Genomic DNA, 18,787 nt, shown 5'->3' on the forward strand with positions numbered 1-18,787 from the left:
ATCAATCTTAACAGTGCAAGATACTAGAACAAAGCAAGAACCATTTAATTATACTTAATTCTTAAAAAAGCTGTTCACAATAGTTGGCATTCTGAGCTTAGCATGTCGGGCAGCCATTCTGGGGTGGCCAAAGCTGCGTTCACAGTGAGCACAGATCTTGCGGATGACACTTGGAGGATAATTTGATGTAGCTGTAAGATCCTACCGGAAGGTGATAGAAAAAAAACCTTCCTGCCTATTACATAAACCTGAAGGTTTTTTTGCTTTGAATGCTATGATTAAATAAAAAATGGATATAAACTGAGGAATGTTAGACACCATCTCAGCATTTCTCAAGAATTTCTTATGCATAAAAAGTCACTTCATACCAAGTTTAACAGTCCAGTAGTTCTGGGTTGGAAAATAGTGTTAGTGAGAAAAGCCAGAGGGTATTCTATAACGTTGGCTATCTTCAGATACTGCAGGTGCAGTAACGTAAAGAGTAAGTCGTCTGATTTGACCGAAGTTACTATATAAAGAACAAAGAGAGCCACAGGCTTTGATGACAAAGAATCATTGGGAAGAAAGGGATTTAGTGTCACTCCCTCAACATGGCCGTAGGACAAATGTTTAATTATTACTAACACTCCAACTCTCCTGTGTAGTAACACTGGTACTGAGCTACTCGAGTAAGGTTTTACTTTGAAGAATGCCAGAAGCATCTATCCTGTATTTAAACACTGTCATTGCAGGATAGTCATGTGCTGTTTATTTCACAGAGATGATTTTGAACCTTTACATGCTTGAATGTAAGTAGCACCACAGATTCAAATTTTTAAGGTTTTTAAGGTTTGAAAAACCCTTTTAAAAAAATGAAGTTCATACCAGTTCTTGGAACTCCCTGACTACCTCTGTCTTGATGACTTTATGATTCATGATATAAGAGATGAGACAAAAATTCCCTCGAATGAAGGATAAAAAAAATCCAAGTAAAAGAAACTTAAAACCATTTAAAGTGAAAAACCCTTTTGAAGTATTGTAGAGTGAAAGTAGAAATCAATTAGAAACAAGCAGTCAAGTTTAGACTAACGGGGGCCAGTAGTGGTTCATTACTCTGTTCAGTCACCCCAAAGCAGCTTTCAGTATAACATTTACTGCAAGTTCAGAAAGGAGGCACCCATGAGCCAAGTGTGAAAGGTTTGTAGGCTGGGCAGCCACTTAAGATTTGCAGAGTAATACCCCCATGCAGAAACAACAAGTTTTGCTGCCTATACTGACAAATCGTGTCACAGAGCAGAGCAGTCAGAGAGGGACTTTATGGACTCAAATGGATTTGGCCATTGTATACTCTCCCCATGTTGAACAAGTGCCCTCTAAGAGATGTCAGCTTTTAGTGAAGCCATCACTGTAAATGAGAATTTGCTGGAAGACCTTCAACAAATATTTCAAAATAATGTCTTAAGCTCAATTTTTGTTCAGCAAAAAAGCTCAAAAAAATTTTAGTTGTACTTCTGTTCCATTTGCCAATTAATAAGTCTTTTAAAATTCCGTAGCATTTTCATCTAAAGAGTGCTTTAGCCTTCTCATTTTGCTCTTGATTTTGGTTTTTTACACCAAATAATTACAGATGTTTTTTATTCCCGATTTACACAAAAGAAAGTGGAATCATCTGGAGTCTAGATCCTAAGTTTTAAGAAGTCTGGGTTCTTACCCCCCACTGATTCCATGTTTCGCTCTCACAGCAAGAGAAACATGCAGACGTGCAAATGTGCAAATTGCTGATGTGTAGACTCAGCTGGTTACTGGCAATTGCATACTTGTGCTCCTCTTGCAGCATGTTTCTTGTGCATACAAGCCTTAAAGATACAGACATACTGTATTGAATGGAGCATATTATAACAGTGAGGTTCCTCACATAGGTGATGTTTTTATCTTTGTCTTACAGAACTAAATTTGAAACAAGATGCTTTTTGTCCAGGTAAAAATGTTTGTCTAATTCTTACAGAGTCCCATTTGGTAGTTAGATTTTGCACCAAAAAATGTAATTTGATCCTTTGGTTCTGAGAGCGCGGACTTTTGATTCCAAATCCTTTCTGTACTATTAGCTGCTGCTCAAGACATGAACAAATATCTGCCAACCCTGTCTGTCATAAGCCGTTCTTTGCATATCCTCCATGTTATGTCCCATACATTTCCTCATTCTTAGTGAGAGCCAGGCTTCTGATTCCTGCATCTTCTAAGTTGGTTTGGCTTTGGAAGCATAAACTGAAATACTATATTCCTTGTTTTGCTCCTTTTGTAGGCTGCTTGGCTGCTGAAAGCTGTCACCTGCATAGACCTTACCACTCTTTCAGGTGATGATACTCCTTCAAATGTTCACAGGCTGTGTTTTAAAGCAAAGCATCCCATCAGAGAGGATCTGCTGAAAGCCTTGGACATGCACGATAAAGGTATGATAGTTTTTGTTGTGTGTATTTTGTGGAGAAAATGTCTGCGTTTCCTCATTATTTTTTCAGTTTTCAGAAAGGTGTAAAAATAGCCACTTCTTCCTATAATGGAAGCAGTTATGGCAGGCAGCGCTGCAGAACTAATAGTCCTGAGAGAACAAACTATGTCCTATACGGTCTTATTCAAAGCAACCGTCTTAAGTTCTAACTGCAAAATATTCCTTTGAGTTAATATATGAATACAAGGAGAAAAAAAGCCGTTCTCAGTTTGGCAACCAAAGTGAAGCATGGACTCAGGGCAACGCTGTAAGTTATGATACCTGATGAGCAAATCCCAGCACAAGTACAGACTGGACAGAGAATGGATTGAGAGCAGCCCTGAGGAGAAGGACTTGAGGGTGCCGGTGGACAAGAAGCTCAACATAACCCAGCAGTGTGTGCTTGCAGCCCAGAAAGCCAACCGTATCCTAGGCTGCATCAAAAGAAGTGTGACCAGCAGGTCGAGGGAGGTGAGTCCCCCCCCTCTACTCCACTCTGGTGAGACCCCACCTGGAGTATGGTGTTGAGCTCTGGGATTCCCAGTACAAGAGAGACATGGGCCTGTTGGAACTGGGCCAGAGGAGGGCCATGAAGATGATCAGAGGGCTGCAGCACCTCTCCTATGAAGACAGGCTGAGAGAGTTGGGGTTGTTTGATACAAAACTGGGAGGATTGACTGATACACGAGAAGGCTGCGCTGCCATTCAGTGAGACCTGGACAGGCTAGAGAGTTGAGTGGAGAAGAACCTAATGAAGTTCAACAAAGGTAAGCGTAGGGTCCTGCATCTCGGGAGGAATAACTCTAAGCACCAGTACAGGTTAGGGGTCGACCTGCTGGGAAGCAGCTCTGTGGAGAAGGACCTCGGAGTGCTGGTGGACAAGTTAACTATGAGCCAGCAGTGTGCGCTTGTGGCCAAGGCGGCCCATGGTATCCTGGGGTGCATTAAGAAGAGCGTGGCCAGCAGGTCGAGGGAGGTTATCCTCCCCCTCTACTCTGCCCTGGTGAGGCCACATCTGGAGTGCTGTGTCCAGTTCCGGGCTCCCCAGTTCAAGAAAGATCTCTCTACTGGAGACAGTAGAGAGAGGAGGGCTACAAGGATGATTAGGGGACTGGAACATCTCTCGTATGAGGAAAGGCTGAGAAAGCTGGGGCTGTTTAGCCTGGAGAAGACTGAGAGGGGATCTGATCAATATATCTTATTGATCTTATAAATATCTAAAGGGTGGATGTCAAGAGGAAGGGGCCAGACTCTTCTTTGTGGTGCCCAGCAACAGGACAAGGGGCAATGGGCAAAAACTGGAACACAGGAAGTTCCATCTGAACATGAGGAAAAACTTCTTTACCCTGAGGGTGACCGAGCACTGGAAGAGGCTGCCCAGAGAGGTTGTGGAGTCTCCTTCTCTGGAGATATTCAAAGCCTGCCCAGACGGAATCCTGTGCAACCTGCTCTAAGCGATCCTGCTCTAGCAGGGGGTTTGGACTAGATGATCTCCAGAGGTCCCTTCCAACCCCTACTGTTCTGTGATTGTTCAGCCTGGAGAAGAGAAGGCTCTGGGGAGACCTTATAGCAGCCTTCCAGTACCTAAACGTGGCCTACAAGAAAGCTGGGGAGGGACTGTTTACAAGGGCATGTAGTGATAGGACAAGAGGTAATGGCTTTAAGCTGAAGGAAGGTAGATTTTGATTAGATATTAGGAAAAAAAAATCTTCCCTGTGAGGGTGGTGAGGCACTGGAACAGGTTGCCCAGAAAGGTTTTGGGGGCCCCATCCCTGGAAGTGTTTAAGGCCAGGTTGGATGGGGCTTTGGGCAGCGTGGTCTAGTGGAGGGTGTCCCTGCCCATGGCAGGGACGTTGGAACTAGATGGTCTTTAAGGTCCCTTCCAACCAAATCCATTCTATGATTCTATGAAATTTGATGTGGAAGCCACAAGTGTGTAATCTCAGTGTATGTCTTTTAATAGCAGTACACTAAGGTGAAACTAAGTGAACATTTTGTTAATCTGCTGATGTCCTTAGTAAACTGGAGAAACGGGGAGTGTTCATGTGACTCCTTTGGATTTCATGCTTAGCTGCTGTTTCTGTATGTAACTACCTAGCCTGGCACTTTGCCTGTCAGAAAAGATGCATTCCACAGTCCTAAGCATGTTATTTTTCCTTCAGAAAACATTATCTGTTGCCTGCTTGTTTCAGTAGTTAAGATAGGAAACATCTTTGCAGCCCAGTCTACTTTAAGGACTCAGTCCTGTAGTGAGTGTACGCGGTTGTGTGTATATCATGTATACACACACACATGCGTGCGTGCACACACAGAATTCTCAGGTAAGTCGACGCAGTTGAAGAGGTGGAAGACAGCCCTTAAAACTTTCACTGACATTACTCAAGCAGGCTGCATCTGAAGTCCCAAAGTTACACCCAAGACTGAACACGATAAAACTTCAGAGCAAATTCAGACTGTCAATATAACTATCAATAAAACCTCTTTATATCTGAGCGTCATTTCTGAATTTTTCCAGATGTAATCACTGATGTGTCAGTGAATAACATTTGAATTTTGTCCTGTCATGTTGGTCTTATGATGATCTAACAAAAAGAAAATCCCAGTGACATTTGGGGCATGCTTTTACTATTGAAATATTTCAGTTTTACACAGGCATTGGTCCACTGATTGAAGTCATATGATGTAGAAACAAAGGGGAATCAGGCCTCTGATTTTAAGCCATATACATAAAATATCAAAGATTAGCCTTTTTTTAAAACTTGGATTTATGGACTCTTCAGACGTTGAAGTATTAAATATAAGGTCAATTATCTGAGACTTGAGAGAATAGCATTTTAATGAAAAACACGGTAGGACTGCATTAACATAAAGACTACTCAGTTGCTGCTGGGCTCAGTCTGGTTCAACAAGTAAGGACAGGGCTTGACAGTGCGGTCTTTCTTGCAATAATTTGCTGACTAAGCATGTCTTAACTGTACGTGTTGGCATTAAACAGTGAATCTGTTGATAAAAATCTTGGCGTTTTAACTCCTGCTAGTGCAAACTTGCTCCCAGGGTCCAGTGAAGGAACATGAGGAAGGTGACAATATGGAGAATTACCTGAACCGTTTGAGCAATAAAACAGACATCCCTCGTGTAGGTGCTTAAGATCCTTGTGAGAATGCAGAAGTGGGAGGTGAGAACAATGCACACGTGCTCGTAATATGGATTGCACTCAAGAAGGTGGTAATCTATATACGAAGAAATGAACTGTGGCTTTTGCAGGTATTGCTGTTGGAGCAGTTTGTGTATATCCAACAAGAGTCACCGATGCTGTTAACGCCCTAAAGGCTGCTGGTTGTAACATACCAGTAGCTTCAGGTAAGCTTTATTCAAAAATATCCAATTAAATATTTTGATGCTATAAAATATGCAGGAAAATCAAGAAGTTTGGACTTGCTTTTGTTTCAGAGTAAGGTGAAAAGGTAGCAGGTGGAAGGAAGGGAATGGAGGAGAGGATTTGCTTCTGGTATAATCTTTTGCTTTCTTTCAACTTCAAGCTTACCAGGAGTGCCAAATCTGTTTTACTGGAAGCTCTTCAAAGAGGTTCTTAAGATATATCAGTGTTTTCCTCAGCCAAATAGAAGAAATTGAGATAGTGTGCTGGACAAAGTATCAGTAGATACTAAGTAGATGATGATGATGATGATAACAGTAGTAGTAGTAATACTGCAGTATGAGCTTTAGGAGTTCTAATACAAGGGTGGGTGTTTTTCTCCCTATCAGTTGTTTGGCTTTTAAGTATAATCCTACAAGCTGATTTCAATGAAGCTGTGTGCAAAGGCAAGGGTTATTGCCTGCTGAGCAGCCTGCAGGTTCAGGACTTGTACTTACAAATCTAAGTGCCAGCTCTTCTCCAGTCACCACACATGAGAGACAAGTCCTGAATCTACAATGAGCAAGAAGTAGAATCAAAGAATTATTTAGGATGGAAGGGAGCTGTGGATGTCATCTGGTCCAACCTCCTGCTCAAAGCGGGGGCCAACTTTGAAGCTGGATCAGGTGTTTAATGCTAAGATCCATGTTTTCTGGTGGGTTTTTGTTGTTTCATTGTTTTGTAGGGGAAAAATACATAATGCATTTATATGTTAGGGAGAAAGAGGATCTCTGACAAAGCCATTATTTTTTCCATTTCCAAAGTTACCTTTGGGTTTTGTACTTAAACATCATAAATGCAATCTTGAAAGCAATTTTTACTATATTGTGATTTGGCTAATGTTAAACACATTACTAGGATTTAACTTGAAATATTTCTTAAAAGAATTAAAAATGTATGCATTGCTTCATATACGAGTTCACTCCTTGTTTGCTCAATTCTGCTGGAAGCAATAAATATTGTGCTTTCTTATGTTAGGCTGCTTTGGAAAAACTTAAGGTATGTGAAAGATCTTTTCATGAGATACACTAAGTATCTTGCTGGACATTGGTTCCTGAGGGAAGAGCTAATGCTTCTTGTGGATGAAGAGAGGGTAGGATGAGGTGCCTTTAGATTTTTTGAATCATGGTAGGGATAAAAAAAAGATTAACTTTCAAACTCTTTAGTGTATTAGAGGTATATGCAATTTTATGGTCAATTTATAAAACATTCTCTTCCCTCTACCTGCATCCATTCCCCTTCTTGCTAGTGGCTGCTGGGTTTCCATCTGGACAAACTCCTCTAGAAACCAAACTGGCCGAAATAAAGCTAGCTGTGGAATATGGTGCCAGAGAGATTGACATTGTCATCAGCAGGAGTCTAGTCCTGAGTGGCCAGTGGGAAGGTAAGTACCCACCCTTTGGCAAGGAACCTAAACCTCTGTATATGCACGTGCAAGCTCTGTCTTTGTCTCTTCCCCAAGTCTCCACATCAGTTCCTGAAGAATTTGGTCCCTCCCCTAAGAGTGGCTGATAATCTGGGGCGCTGAACTAAATAAATACTATTTAACTAATTTATGACAAATGATTGCATTTCTTGAAAATAATGCTGTTACAAGTTCTGTCAGGCTGGGCATGCAGAATGATTTTGTATTTTGAAAATGCAAGCCTATTCCTTCTATGCCTTTAGAGGATTTTTTTGTACAGGATTAAAAAATAGAAAGTAAAATGGAAGTAAATGCCTAATTATTTGAACAATTTTGTTAAAACCCCCAAGGGGTTGCTAATGTAGACGATACCTTGTTAAATATACATGTTTCAATTCTGGACAAAAATATGTATTTTAGTTGTTTACTTTTTCCTGAAATTTGAGGGTACAAATTGACTGTTCATATTATTATTGATGTTCTTGTGTCTGTAGACTACTACTAATTAGTAAGAACAATAATGCTGAAGATGGTTTTTGCTCTAATTGCCTCCTTAATGTACTGTGAATGGTTTGCCTTAAGTGCTGACAGTGCTTCTATAACTAATCTTCATGTGAAGGTAAACACATCATTGTCTCGGAATGAATTTTCCATTTAGTTGTATAATGCATCTCCGTAATAGCCTGTTTGCTTGGAAGACTTCGTAAAGGACCCCTGGTACCTGGGTTTGGTTAAGGAAATACAGTCATCACGGTAACAGATCATATTTTCTGATTTTGGTCTTCCCATTAGCAGTTAGAATCGAACAAAAACCCCCACGTTTCTGCATCTGTGCCTTCAGGACTGATATCCTGGTTTCCACTTGCTGTAACATCTTGACCTCTTTTGTATTATTTACCGTCTCCATCCTTTTACTCTTAAATATTTGCAGCTATACAAATGTGTGACTTCTTGAGGATGGGCATTGCTGCAGACATTAGTTTCTTTCAGAGTGGCTATTTTAAGTTAAGGTATGGTCTCAGAAATTGCTGGAATATGGAAACTGGGTGATTGAGTGGTTTTAAATAAGACAGAATGATGGATCAAGTTCTGCACCAGCTGGCAGCAAGACTATATGCACACCTTCCTATGCTGTATTTTTGTTAGGGTCTACACTATGGTCTACAAAGCAGGTACCCCCTCCAGGAGCTGTGCTCCTCTGGGAACATGTATTGGTCTTGAATACAAAGTGAGCTGAGTCAGTGATCTGTCACTAAGACTAAAAAAGGTCCACTAAAGTGGACTTGAGCAGCAACTTGCAATTGAGTCTGAAGAAGTCTGTGTTGCAGCAATTTCTGACATGTGTGGTTACCATGCTTCAGACTTCATGGTACAAACCACTGTCAAGGGTTTGTATGCAAGGGGCATACAGCAGAGACCAGAAAGTTAGTGCACGTGGGCAATTGCAAATCCAGGCTCGAGGTTACATTGCCCAGGATTACATTAAGGAAAACTCTGAGGAGAAATACAGGGCTAGATTCAGACAGAAAGTTTGTATCGGTGATTGAAATGAACTGGACATACATTATTAGGTTTTTCTATATGGGAAATGAATTGTTTTTTGTGATCACAAATTACAGGGGAGGAGTACACAGATGTAGCAATGATGGATGTAATATAAAGCTGTCAATTCACTAAATAAGTAAATTAAGGATGACTTTTGATTTGATATGCATATTCTTTTATCCAGAGCTGAAGTCATGACAAGGTTGAAAGCCATCTGTTTTTTGGCAATGGTTTGTTTACGTTTTTTTACTGAGGGCAGAATTGAAATTATTTCCAAATGTTTTCTGAATGTTTAGTCATGAATGTGATTCTGTGTATGGCACATATTTACATGGTCTTGAAAAAAAGGTACCTCGGGAACAGAATTTACTTGCAATCCAGATAGTGATGCTACAGAGTGAAAAATTATAATATTTAACTTCCCATCAAAAAAAATCACTTCAGTAGGTGATCTGAAAATTTAGTGTTCTGACTTCCTATTTAGCTTTCAATAGATGTATATTACCTGTCTGAACATGCAGGTTTCCACCTCTATCTAATGATTAGATCTGATACATAAGAGTGTATAAAGTACATTCAAAAAAACTAGAAGGGATGAAGTAGTCTTTTTCTGGGATGAATCTCTATATTACATAAAATTGAAAAGTCTAGTGCAGTAACTGTGCCTGTGTTCAAGGTGCTTCATCAACTAGAGCTGCTTTGCAGTTATGACAGAACCTCTGCTTATGCTCATAACACTAATATATTTTTTATCGTTATTTTCTCATGCTGCCTGTCTTCACAGCTTCAGGAGTTATTGACAAAAATATATATGTGGTAGAGTGTTTTATCTTACTGTTCATATATTTTAAGGTTTTTTTCTAGCCTGTGCAATAATTGGGGTCACCATGACAGAATAGTGTTGCTCTGTGATTTGTTTCAAAGGCTTGTTTGGTTATTAAATATTTTAGTGTATGTCCAATTATGTCAAGTTATTTTAAAGCACTTCTTAAATATCGTTGGAGCTCTTTATGGCACTCAGAATATATTTTCTAGATTTTTACAAAGTAATTGTTAAGATCTTTTTAATAGTGCTGAACATGAAAGCAGCTTTATTGGACAGCTAATTTATGTTGGAAAACAATTTTAAATGAGATTTAAGCTTATGAACTTACATACCTTTTACAACCTATTAGGTTTTAAAGCAATACTACTTTACAATACTTTATTCAATCATTGTCTTGTATCCCTTGAGAAAGTATGGATTAAGCTTAAAAATCACAATTTAAATACTGTCTTTAGGAACAGAATGTGGAGCCTGTATGTAAAGAGTGATGAAGTTGACCAACAAATTGTTGAAAGAAACTGGATTTATTTAGGTTTGGTTTTTGTTTTTTTTTTTTTTTCTTCTCTGTTATCAATGAATGTGTTGGAGTTGCTGTACCTTCTGGAGCTGTTTGGGATGCTGTAATGTTACTTCTAGTTCCACAGCTTTTAGCAAACACCTGGACATACTACACTGTCAGCAGCTTCAGAGGTATTGTTAACCCATCTTTCGCTCTATGTCAGTTGAATTTTTTACAAGAAAAGGGAAAAAAGAAGTTTGAATGTGGCTGCATCCATGAAATAAATTAGGTATAACCTCATTATGAAAGCTGCCTTTCAATTCTGTTAGTAATTATTCAACTGTGAGTTTAGAGGCTTCATTCAAGGATTGGAGCCCCCTTTTGTGCTATATACTTCATAAACAGGGCAGAGAAAATACACTCTCCACTCCAGAGACTTGGAAAAGACTCCACATGTTGTTCAGAAATATCATAGCTTGATTTACCGTTTTCTAGATGTGCAAGCTAACTTGGGACCTCAAAGTCTAGTTGCACAATTTCTTTCTTATATTGTCAGCAGCAGCTCTAACTCCTGAAGCCAAGCTCTGTTTTCAGTTTCATGTGAATCACTGGAGTCTGGAGCTGCACATATGTGGCTGAGAGCAGAACTGAAAGAGTTGTGTTGTGCTGATAGCCTTGTACTTGTCATTTTGTTAACAAACCTGCCATTAATGTGCAAGAGAGAAGGGGTTCCAGCTCATTTTCCAGTTTCCCATGATGATTACCTTGATCTTTTGGTCTACCAGAAATTGAAACATCTTCCCCCCCCTCGTCTCAGTTTCTAACCTTAACATCAGTCAATGTGAGTGACTAGATAAAAACAGAAAATAAGCTGAATTTAAAAAAAAAAAAAGAAAAGTGTTTTTACCACCACATTTGTAGAAAATAGCTGTTTCATAATAATTTAAGCTGCTGTCGTGGTTTAGCCCCAGCTGGCAGCTGAGCGCTGTGCGGCTGTTCACTCACCTCTCCCTCTTTGGTAGTATGGGGAGGAGAATTGGAAGAAAAAGCTAAAACTCATGCGTTGGGGTAAGGACAGTTTATTGGGATAGCAAAGGAAGAAGAAAATAACAACAACAGTACGTAGAATATACAAAGTAGGTGATGCACAGTGCAATATGCTCACTGCTGGAGCCCAATGCCCAGCCTGTCCCTGAACAGCGACCCCTCCTCCCCAGCCAGCTCCCCCCCTTATATGCTGAGTATGACATCATGGTATGGAATATCCCTTTGGCTGGTTTGGGTCAGCTGTCCTGGTGATGTCCCCTCTCAGCTTCTTGTGAAAAGTAACTCTATCCCAGCTGAAAGACAGGATTGGTTTTTTTTCCCCTTAATATTTTCATTTCCTATGTAGGAGATACAGATTAGCCCCTTTATTATGTGATTTGTAGGACGAATGTATTAGATCAAAGTAAAATGCCATCTAGACAATCTAGGGCAGATTATAGCCAGCAGTAATTGTCAGGGATGTTTGCTTGAGATATGTAGGAGGAGGAATATTTTCTTTGGGGTATTTAATAACTGTTAAAAGCAATGTAATGTTTGTACTGAATAGTTGGAATTTTACGAATACTACCAAAAAACCCACCTTCCAACACTTATCTTTTATAACGGTGGAATTAAAACCAGAGATCTGAAAGTATTTTTTCATTTCCTAGAAAATGTGAATTTTTCTGACTTCTATAAATGCATCAGAATTGCAGATCTAAAGTTCATAAAAGCAGTAAGCTATCTTACATAAATGGGTGCAAAGTGAGTGAGTTCTTTTGTCACATCCATTTTAACAGCTAAGTCAGCGGAGCTACTACAGACTACAGTGGGCATCTGGCTCCAAATATATTCTATATAAGTTGCCTTGCTTTGGGTTTTGTTTTGCTTGCTTGTTTGTTTGCTTGTTTTTCCTGGCATAAGACTTAGACTCCTTTTAGAATGGATAGTGTTGGTTTGTTGGTGCTGTGTTCAAGATGCTACACTGCATTGGCCATTTCATTTGAGAGCTCTTGATTATCTTGTCTCTGTTTTTAGCAGTCAGAAGGAGAATCTCTTGCAATCATGGTGGTCTTAGTGCACAGTTCAAAATATGCCTATGGGGTTTTCTGCAATATAGAGATTTTTCCCCAAAGCTTTCTGCCACTGCTGCTAACCAGAGAAGCTCTATCTGCTGTGTCAGTTACTGGTGTTCTGCACAGGTCGCCGGTATTCCCAGAACTGTAGTGTCCAGCTCTATTCCTGCTACTGATCGGCTTGACGGAACTGAGTAGTTAAGTGATGGACTTTTTGGCAGCACAGACTGTCCCAGGAGAAGCCAGGACCCCTTAAAACACTGAGTGCATTTTCAAGTGTGATTAACTCCACCCATACTTTAGACATTTGCCAAGAAGTTTCAGGATAATGAAGTTATTTGTGCCTTGATTTAAATCTGACTGAGTACTGAAACCTCTTTATTTTTGAAAGGAGTAGGAGTTTCTGCACTTGTTCTGTATCAAAGCAATCCTTGCTTGCACTGGGACTGGGGTGCTCTGCTTAATTTTCTCTGTCCCAGAGGTAGTTGCATTTCTATTTGTGCTTTTACTGTAGGGTTGAGAATGTCCTATGAATGCCAGCTATTGTCTGCAATAATTGATCTCTGAATAAAGAGCAGTATTTATTACCTACACACCTGCCCCATTAAAGTATGCCCACTTTTCCACCACCTCAGCTAACCTGATAGAAACAGATGATTGAACACCCTCAGTTGTTCTTGTCCGTGGGTTGATGTGCGCTGTCAGATAGCGAGACTGTTCATATGATCTTGGCACTAATTGCATATAAAAGTACCTTCCAACAATAGGGAGGATGCTGTAGCTGTGGTACTAACTCCGGTGAACAACAGCTATGAGGATATAATTTCTTTTCATGGAATCCAACCTAAATGTACATTTTGTTGATTTTATTTTGACGTTTCTGGTGGCGTATCTTAAAGGTAGAGAAAACTTGAGTCTTTTCTTCTTGTTACCGAAACTAGAAGAACATGAAAATTGCTTTCTCTGGCTTTTCCAAAAGCTTCAGGAAAGAGTCACTCCACAAAAAGAGACTGCATTTAGATCTAACATGAGCAGTGTTATCAAATGCACAAGAAAATAGCACAGTTTCTTTGTATTTCCTTTTTGAGTCTCGATTTGATGTAGGTTTCTGGAGTATCATCAATTGATCAATAAAACATGTTAGACTGCATGCTAGTACTGATTAATTCACACCTTTGGTACACAGTAAGAAACAAGGTGAAGCCTGGTATCTATAAAGGGACTTGCTAAGTGCATTAGTCAGTTGTCTACTAATGTATGTAGTACATCTCAGAGGACCACCCCAGTGATCCCAGCCCCGGCCACCTGGTGTGCCGATGGCATCAATAGGATGCAGCAGCGTTGCGGGTGGAGGGGTGGTCCAGCCATACAGCAGCTGGCAAATCCTACTGTATGTTTCCGGGTCTTGCTTCAGGACTGAGAGGAAAAGAAAGCTAGTATTGCTGGAAAATATTAGTCTCTGTAGCCATATCCTGGATTTTTTTAGCAAGAAAGGTTTGTGAAAAGTTGTGTTTTAGCCTTCTATAAACAAGCTTTTCAATTACATGTTTGAAGATTAAATACAATTTGTGAAAAGGACTTTCTTGCAAAGGATCCTGTTTGCTTATTTTGTCTCTCTTTTTTTTTTTTTAAAATTCAAATCCCAGAAATCGTGACTGTACACTATAAGAGCTCCCCACCATTAACACTGGATGAGTCTTAATCATCTCCAAGTGGCCAGCTTCTAACAGCCACATTTTGATAATTTTAATCTCTCTATGTTTAAAATTTTGTGGGACCACTGTTGAATTTTACCAAAAAAAGGGTGGATGGTTTTCCCTGTGCCCTCTGTGTTGCGTTACCTGACCAGATCTGCAAGTTCTAGCCTTTTTTAAAAAATGCAGTTGGTTATGTCCCTATTTATTCCAGTCCTTACTGAAACTGTTAGAAAGTTAAGCGTGCCTCTGGCCACCACACTACAGGAGTTTATGAGTGGGTGGTGTGCTCTGGGCACATCGGTGAGCAGCCCAATACTGGCCTGTCCTCCCTGTCCCTGCTGCTCCCTGGCTGCAGCTGGTGGCCAGGAGGTTGAGTGGCAGGGCATCAAGAAGCAGTGGGCAGGTGGGATGTGTGCTAGTTTGTCTCAGGGACACGCTGACTGCTTGGAGGTGAGAGTTAAGGAGAGCTGAAGGTCCCTCCTGAACTCCAGCTGGCTTCCTCAGTGAAGGTGGGCATCAGAAGCGGAGGTCCCTTCGATGGTCTTTTGATGGCAGACAATCTAGGTTATAAAGCAGCAGGGGAAGAAAAGCAATCTGCAAGGCTGGCAAACCTGGGACCTGAGTTCAGGTTTCAGAACGGTAGCTCCACAGCATGCTGGGCAGATGTTGTCCTGCTGGGCAGATGTTGTCCCTCTGGCCCTCCTGCTGTGGTGCTTTCTCCAGCCTTCCTGGGGCTGTTTGACATCACGGCAGGCGATGGTCCAAGTCCTCGCTAACCTCATGGGCAATGCAACCACTTGACCTGGTTTGTAAATGCAGATCCATGTGGATTCGCTGGTCCCTGAGGTTCGATCCTAGGCCTCGGTCTGTCCTCACCAGGGATCTTAGCAGACCACATTGATTTGAACAAATGTTTTCAGGAAATTCTTATTTTCAAGAAGCTTAAAGTGGCATTCAGATGCCTAAACACAGTCCCATGGTACTAGAGTGTATGGCAAGAGACCGAAGTGAGACGTGGAGCTGGAAGCCAGGAGGGGTATGTCATGACATCCCAGGTGGCACTAAGGTCTGTAATTTGACAACTTGTTCAATACCTTTGGTGTCTTTTAGGCTGAACCCTTTGGCAAATGGGGCTGAAGGGGACAGGGAGAGTGGTGATACGATGTGGACAGGAAAACGTAACTGTGCCTGAGTCCTGATTCAATTTACTACCATATTTACTGCTGAAAAAGCTGTTTTAAAATCAATCTTGACTCCCATAGCATTTTTTACTCCTGATGTATTCATGAGTGTTTGGCATACTGTGCACATTCTTAGTTTTGAGAGAACCGACATTAATAGCTATTAAGTTAAGTCTGAAACTGTATGGCATTGTTAATTACCTCCAGTCATGTAATTTATTGAACTTACAAAACTTAAGTTCTTGAGTGCTATGACTAATTATAAGATTGGAAATTAATCCAGAAGTGGAAATTACAGCCATACTTGAAAATGTCTCTCAGGCAACTTTGATCATTTTCACATGCTTTTATCCCCAGGTCTCTACAAGGAGATCCGTCAGTGCCGTGAGGCCTGTGGAGAAGCTCATATGAAAACAATCTTGGCGACAGGTGAACTGGGGTCCCTTGCTAATGTCTACAAAGCCAGTATGATAGCTATGATGGCAGGTAAATAGATGTGGTTTTCTTTTTAAGCTAAGAATGTTTTTGCTGTATTATTTATGAAGCTTAAAAATTTCAAGTCACGAAAGTTTAGGTTTTGCCAATAGTAGGCAAAAACTATTATGCAGCAATTACCGAAGTTGCAGGTGTAGTAATGAAGTGTCACTTGTTTTGTATAACCTACAAAAACTGCATGAAATGTTAAATAACACTGAAACCTGCTAAATGACATAATTTGTAGGAACAAATATTTGTTGTCAAACGTCTGATCCCTGGTGTATTTAATAAGGACACATACGTTTGGGCCAGATATGCATATTGTCCAGGCAATTGTGGTGAGCTACAGATGTGGTGTAGGTAGACGACTCGTAAGCTTGTTTTAAATGCAGGGGGAACTTTCCTGTGAAGATTCATGCTGACAGCTCTTGCTTCTTGTTTGTGATCACTTCTTCTAACCACCTCTGTGAGAGTGCTATTCGGGAAACCAGCTGTACTGGAGATGCAGCCAGGGGAGGAACTCTGCATCCAGCAGGTGCTGGGATGGGTTTGGCTATAACTGGTTATAGCTGGAACACTCAAAAGCAGTAGCACTCGCTACCTGCAACTGGCGCTTCAAAAGGAGTTCAGTCTTCCCTGTCTGAAAACTCAATTACATCAGACCTGATGTTTAGGAGTCTGTCTGTCTTTTGTCCTGAACCCTTCAGCTAAGAAACACATTCCCATGAGCAGGATAGGGTTTTTAGGGGCTGCGTATAGTTCGTAGGTATTACTTTTTTGCATAGCTATGGCTGGTGCAGACTGAATGTAACGAAGCACCCATTTGAGCACAGATTTACAGCAGTATATTCTCTCTGCAGCTTTGGGCCTGTGCTGGTGTAATTTTTGCCTAGTTTAACCAGGATTTTAACTCTGTCTTTAAGATGCAAAACTGGGAATTGGCTGATAAGGCTATGTTCCTTGAACTCTGTTCTAGATACCTGTTTCTTCCACCATGCTTGAAAGAGGCGTCTTCAAGTATATTGATAGAGGGAAGTGTAAAGATGTACTAAGAACCACTTGGGTTAGTCTGTCTTCTAAACTTTCCTTCATTTTTGTGTTGATTTTTTTTTTCTACTGTAAGCTCTTCAGACCTGGAATTTCTTCTTATTTTAGAGCGAGGAAAAAATCATCCAGGTGTCTTGTCAGTATTTAAATAAATACTCAACTTGCTGCTGACCTCATTGTCTCCTTATACAACACTATGCTTATCTACTTCTAATGGAAAGAAAAGCATTTCAGGCTTTTTACATGCTCAGCTACAATGTCAATTAGTGTCATTAGATACAGAGGATCAGTATTATGCCAGTAAATTTTGCTTTTAATTAGAAAAGGTGTAAGAAATACACATTTTCTGTCATTTAAACTGATGTACTAATCATTATGATCACTTTTTGTAACATGGAGTAGTGAAAAATTCAGGTTGTAAAGCATTTTAACATTTTCAGATTTTTTTTGCTGGTGTAGTTTTTTTGAAATACAGCAGATGGCTCTATTGTTAATGATTTTCCTTGCATAGTTATTCATTTTACAAGATACTTATCCATCTGAATATGTGCAGTTAATTTCCTTATTTCAGTCTCTTGCTTTTTCTTTGTGGGTAGGTGTAAAAATAAGAATTTATTGGTGCCCTACATACATGTATTGAGGGCCAGCTTTTCAGACTGACTTGTCAGAACTGCAGAGAACCTCAGAATTTCAGTTGAATTTTGTTTGATCTGCATATGTGTAAGATTTTGGGGAGAAAGTAATTTGGCATGGTATATTTAAATTCTAGCTTTATTATCCATTTATTTTTTCAACTCGTGTCATGATCTAAAAGAAGGAAAGAAAGAAAAAAAACCCAACCAACCCACAGATGATCATGTGGATATGGCAGACCCTGGCAACTTTTATCTGAAGATAAAAAAGCAACACCTGATAAACTTGACTCCAGTGATTAGTTTTATATGGGGAAATGAATTACACAGTATAGTGGATTCAACTGCAAAACTGCCTTTAGAAGTCTTTGCTGCTGCTGGCCAATTGTTCCTGTCCTTTACTTCAAAATTTGCTGCTCCTTCAGCCTTGCTGTTAGAGGTACTTGTCATGCTGCATTGTAAACTGAGCTTTCAAAGTAATATGGTTGAAGATTACTTCACCAAAGGGATAACTAGTTATGGTTTTGGTTTTTTTGATTGGTTTGCAACATGTTTATTTGTTGGTTTGGTTTTTTTTAAATGGTTACTGCCTCAACAATCTGGTTTACAGCCTTGCCTTGCATGCGGCTGTATCAGTACAACTGAGGATGTGACGTGCAGTCCTTAAACTGTTTTCACTCCACAGTGCATGTTGTAAGCCTGTCGTAGGGAGCACAAAATCCTGGCCTTACAGATGTGTACATTGCCATTGCTGAGCATGCACACATTCACCTAGGTCCTGAAGCACAGAGCCACTAGATATGTGGTAACATATATAAAATATGTGCATTTCCCCTGTGTCTCATTTGTGAGACTCAGAAGGCTGAGAGAGTAACACAATGCTGATTTATCACTGGCTTCATGGTTAAAAAGCTTGCCTGGGATGTCTGGGACTTGGTCTCTCTGACTGAGGTTCTTCTCCGCACAAGGGTCAATTTTGCAGTGTATTTGCCATTAAAGCTCTCAGTCCCTCCTGATAAAGTTGCTGTGCTTTACACAAAGCAAATAAGGGAGCAAGGAATACAATCCAGATGTCTCCTCTCTCAATAACTTTCCAAAATTTCTGTATAGTCTTCCTTGTGCTCTCTTGAGGACTTACTGGTGTATACTGGGAACCCCCACATGTTACATTTAGTCTGATTCAGCTAGCAGGTGGGCTGCTAGCAGGGGGCCACCTGCGCAGACTTGAAAAGGGATGGTAAAAGGTCAAAAAATGGGCACCTCTGCATTGGCTGGCATTCTAAAAGAACGCTAAAGTCTGTGCTAAGATGGGATGGTGAGCCTCTGCACTTCTATATTGAAAGCAGATTGCGTAGGCTGTTTGTGTAGGCAAACATCTGTACTCTGAATCACAGCCCTTGCAGGACTCAGTGGAAGCCATTTGCTACACACCAGTGAGTGACGCTGAGCCCAGTGAGACGTGCAGATCCCAGCAGTGCACTGGAGGTGGAGGCCAGT

At 40.5% G+C, this 18,787-nt stretch overlaps 1 protein-coding gene across 1 annotated transcript in view; it reads left to right on the forward strand.

The window, feature by feature from the left end:
- Positions 1-18,787, forward strand: part of DERA (deoxyribose-phosphate aldolase) — a 57,698-nt gene that overhangs the window by 10,987 nt on the left and 27,924 nt on the right. Inside the window, exons 3-6 of the mRNA XM_075757690.1 lie at positions 2,282-2,429; positions 5,729-5,824; positions 7,129-7,263; positions 15,492-15,620. Of these exons, the coding sequence (XP_075613805.1) occupies positions 2,282-2,429; positions 5,729-5,824; positions 7,129-7,263; positions 15,492-15,620 (508 nt within the window). The remainder of the gene's footprint in view (positions 1-2,281; positions 2,430-5,728; positions 5,825-7,128; positions 7,264-15,491; positions 15,621-18,787) is intronic.

Source organism: Balearica regulorum, chromosome 1 (assembly GCF_011004875.1).
Source record: "Balearica regulorum gibbericeps isolate bBalReg1 chromosome 1, bBalReg1.pri, whole genome shotgun sequence".
NCBI classification, from domain to species: domain Eukaryota; kingdom Metazoa; phylum Chordata; class Aves; order Gruiformes; family Gruidae; genus Balearica; species Balearica regulorum.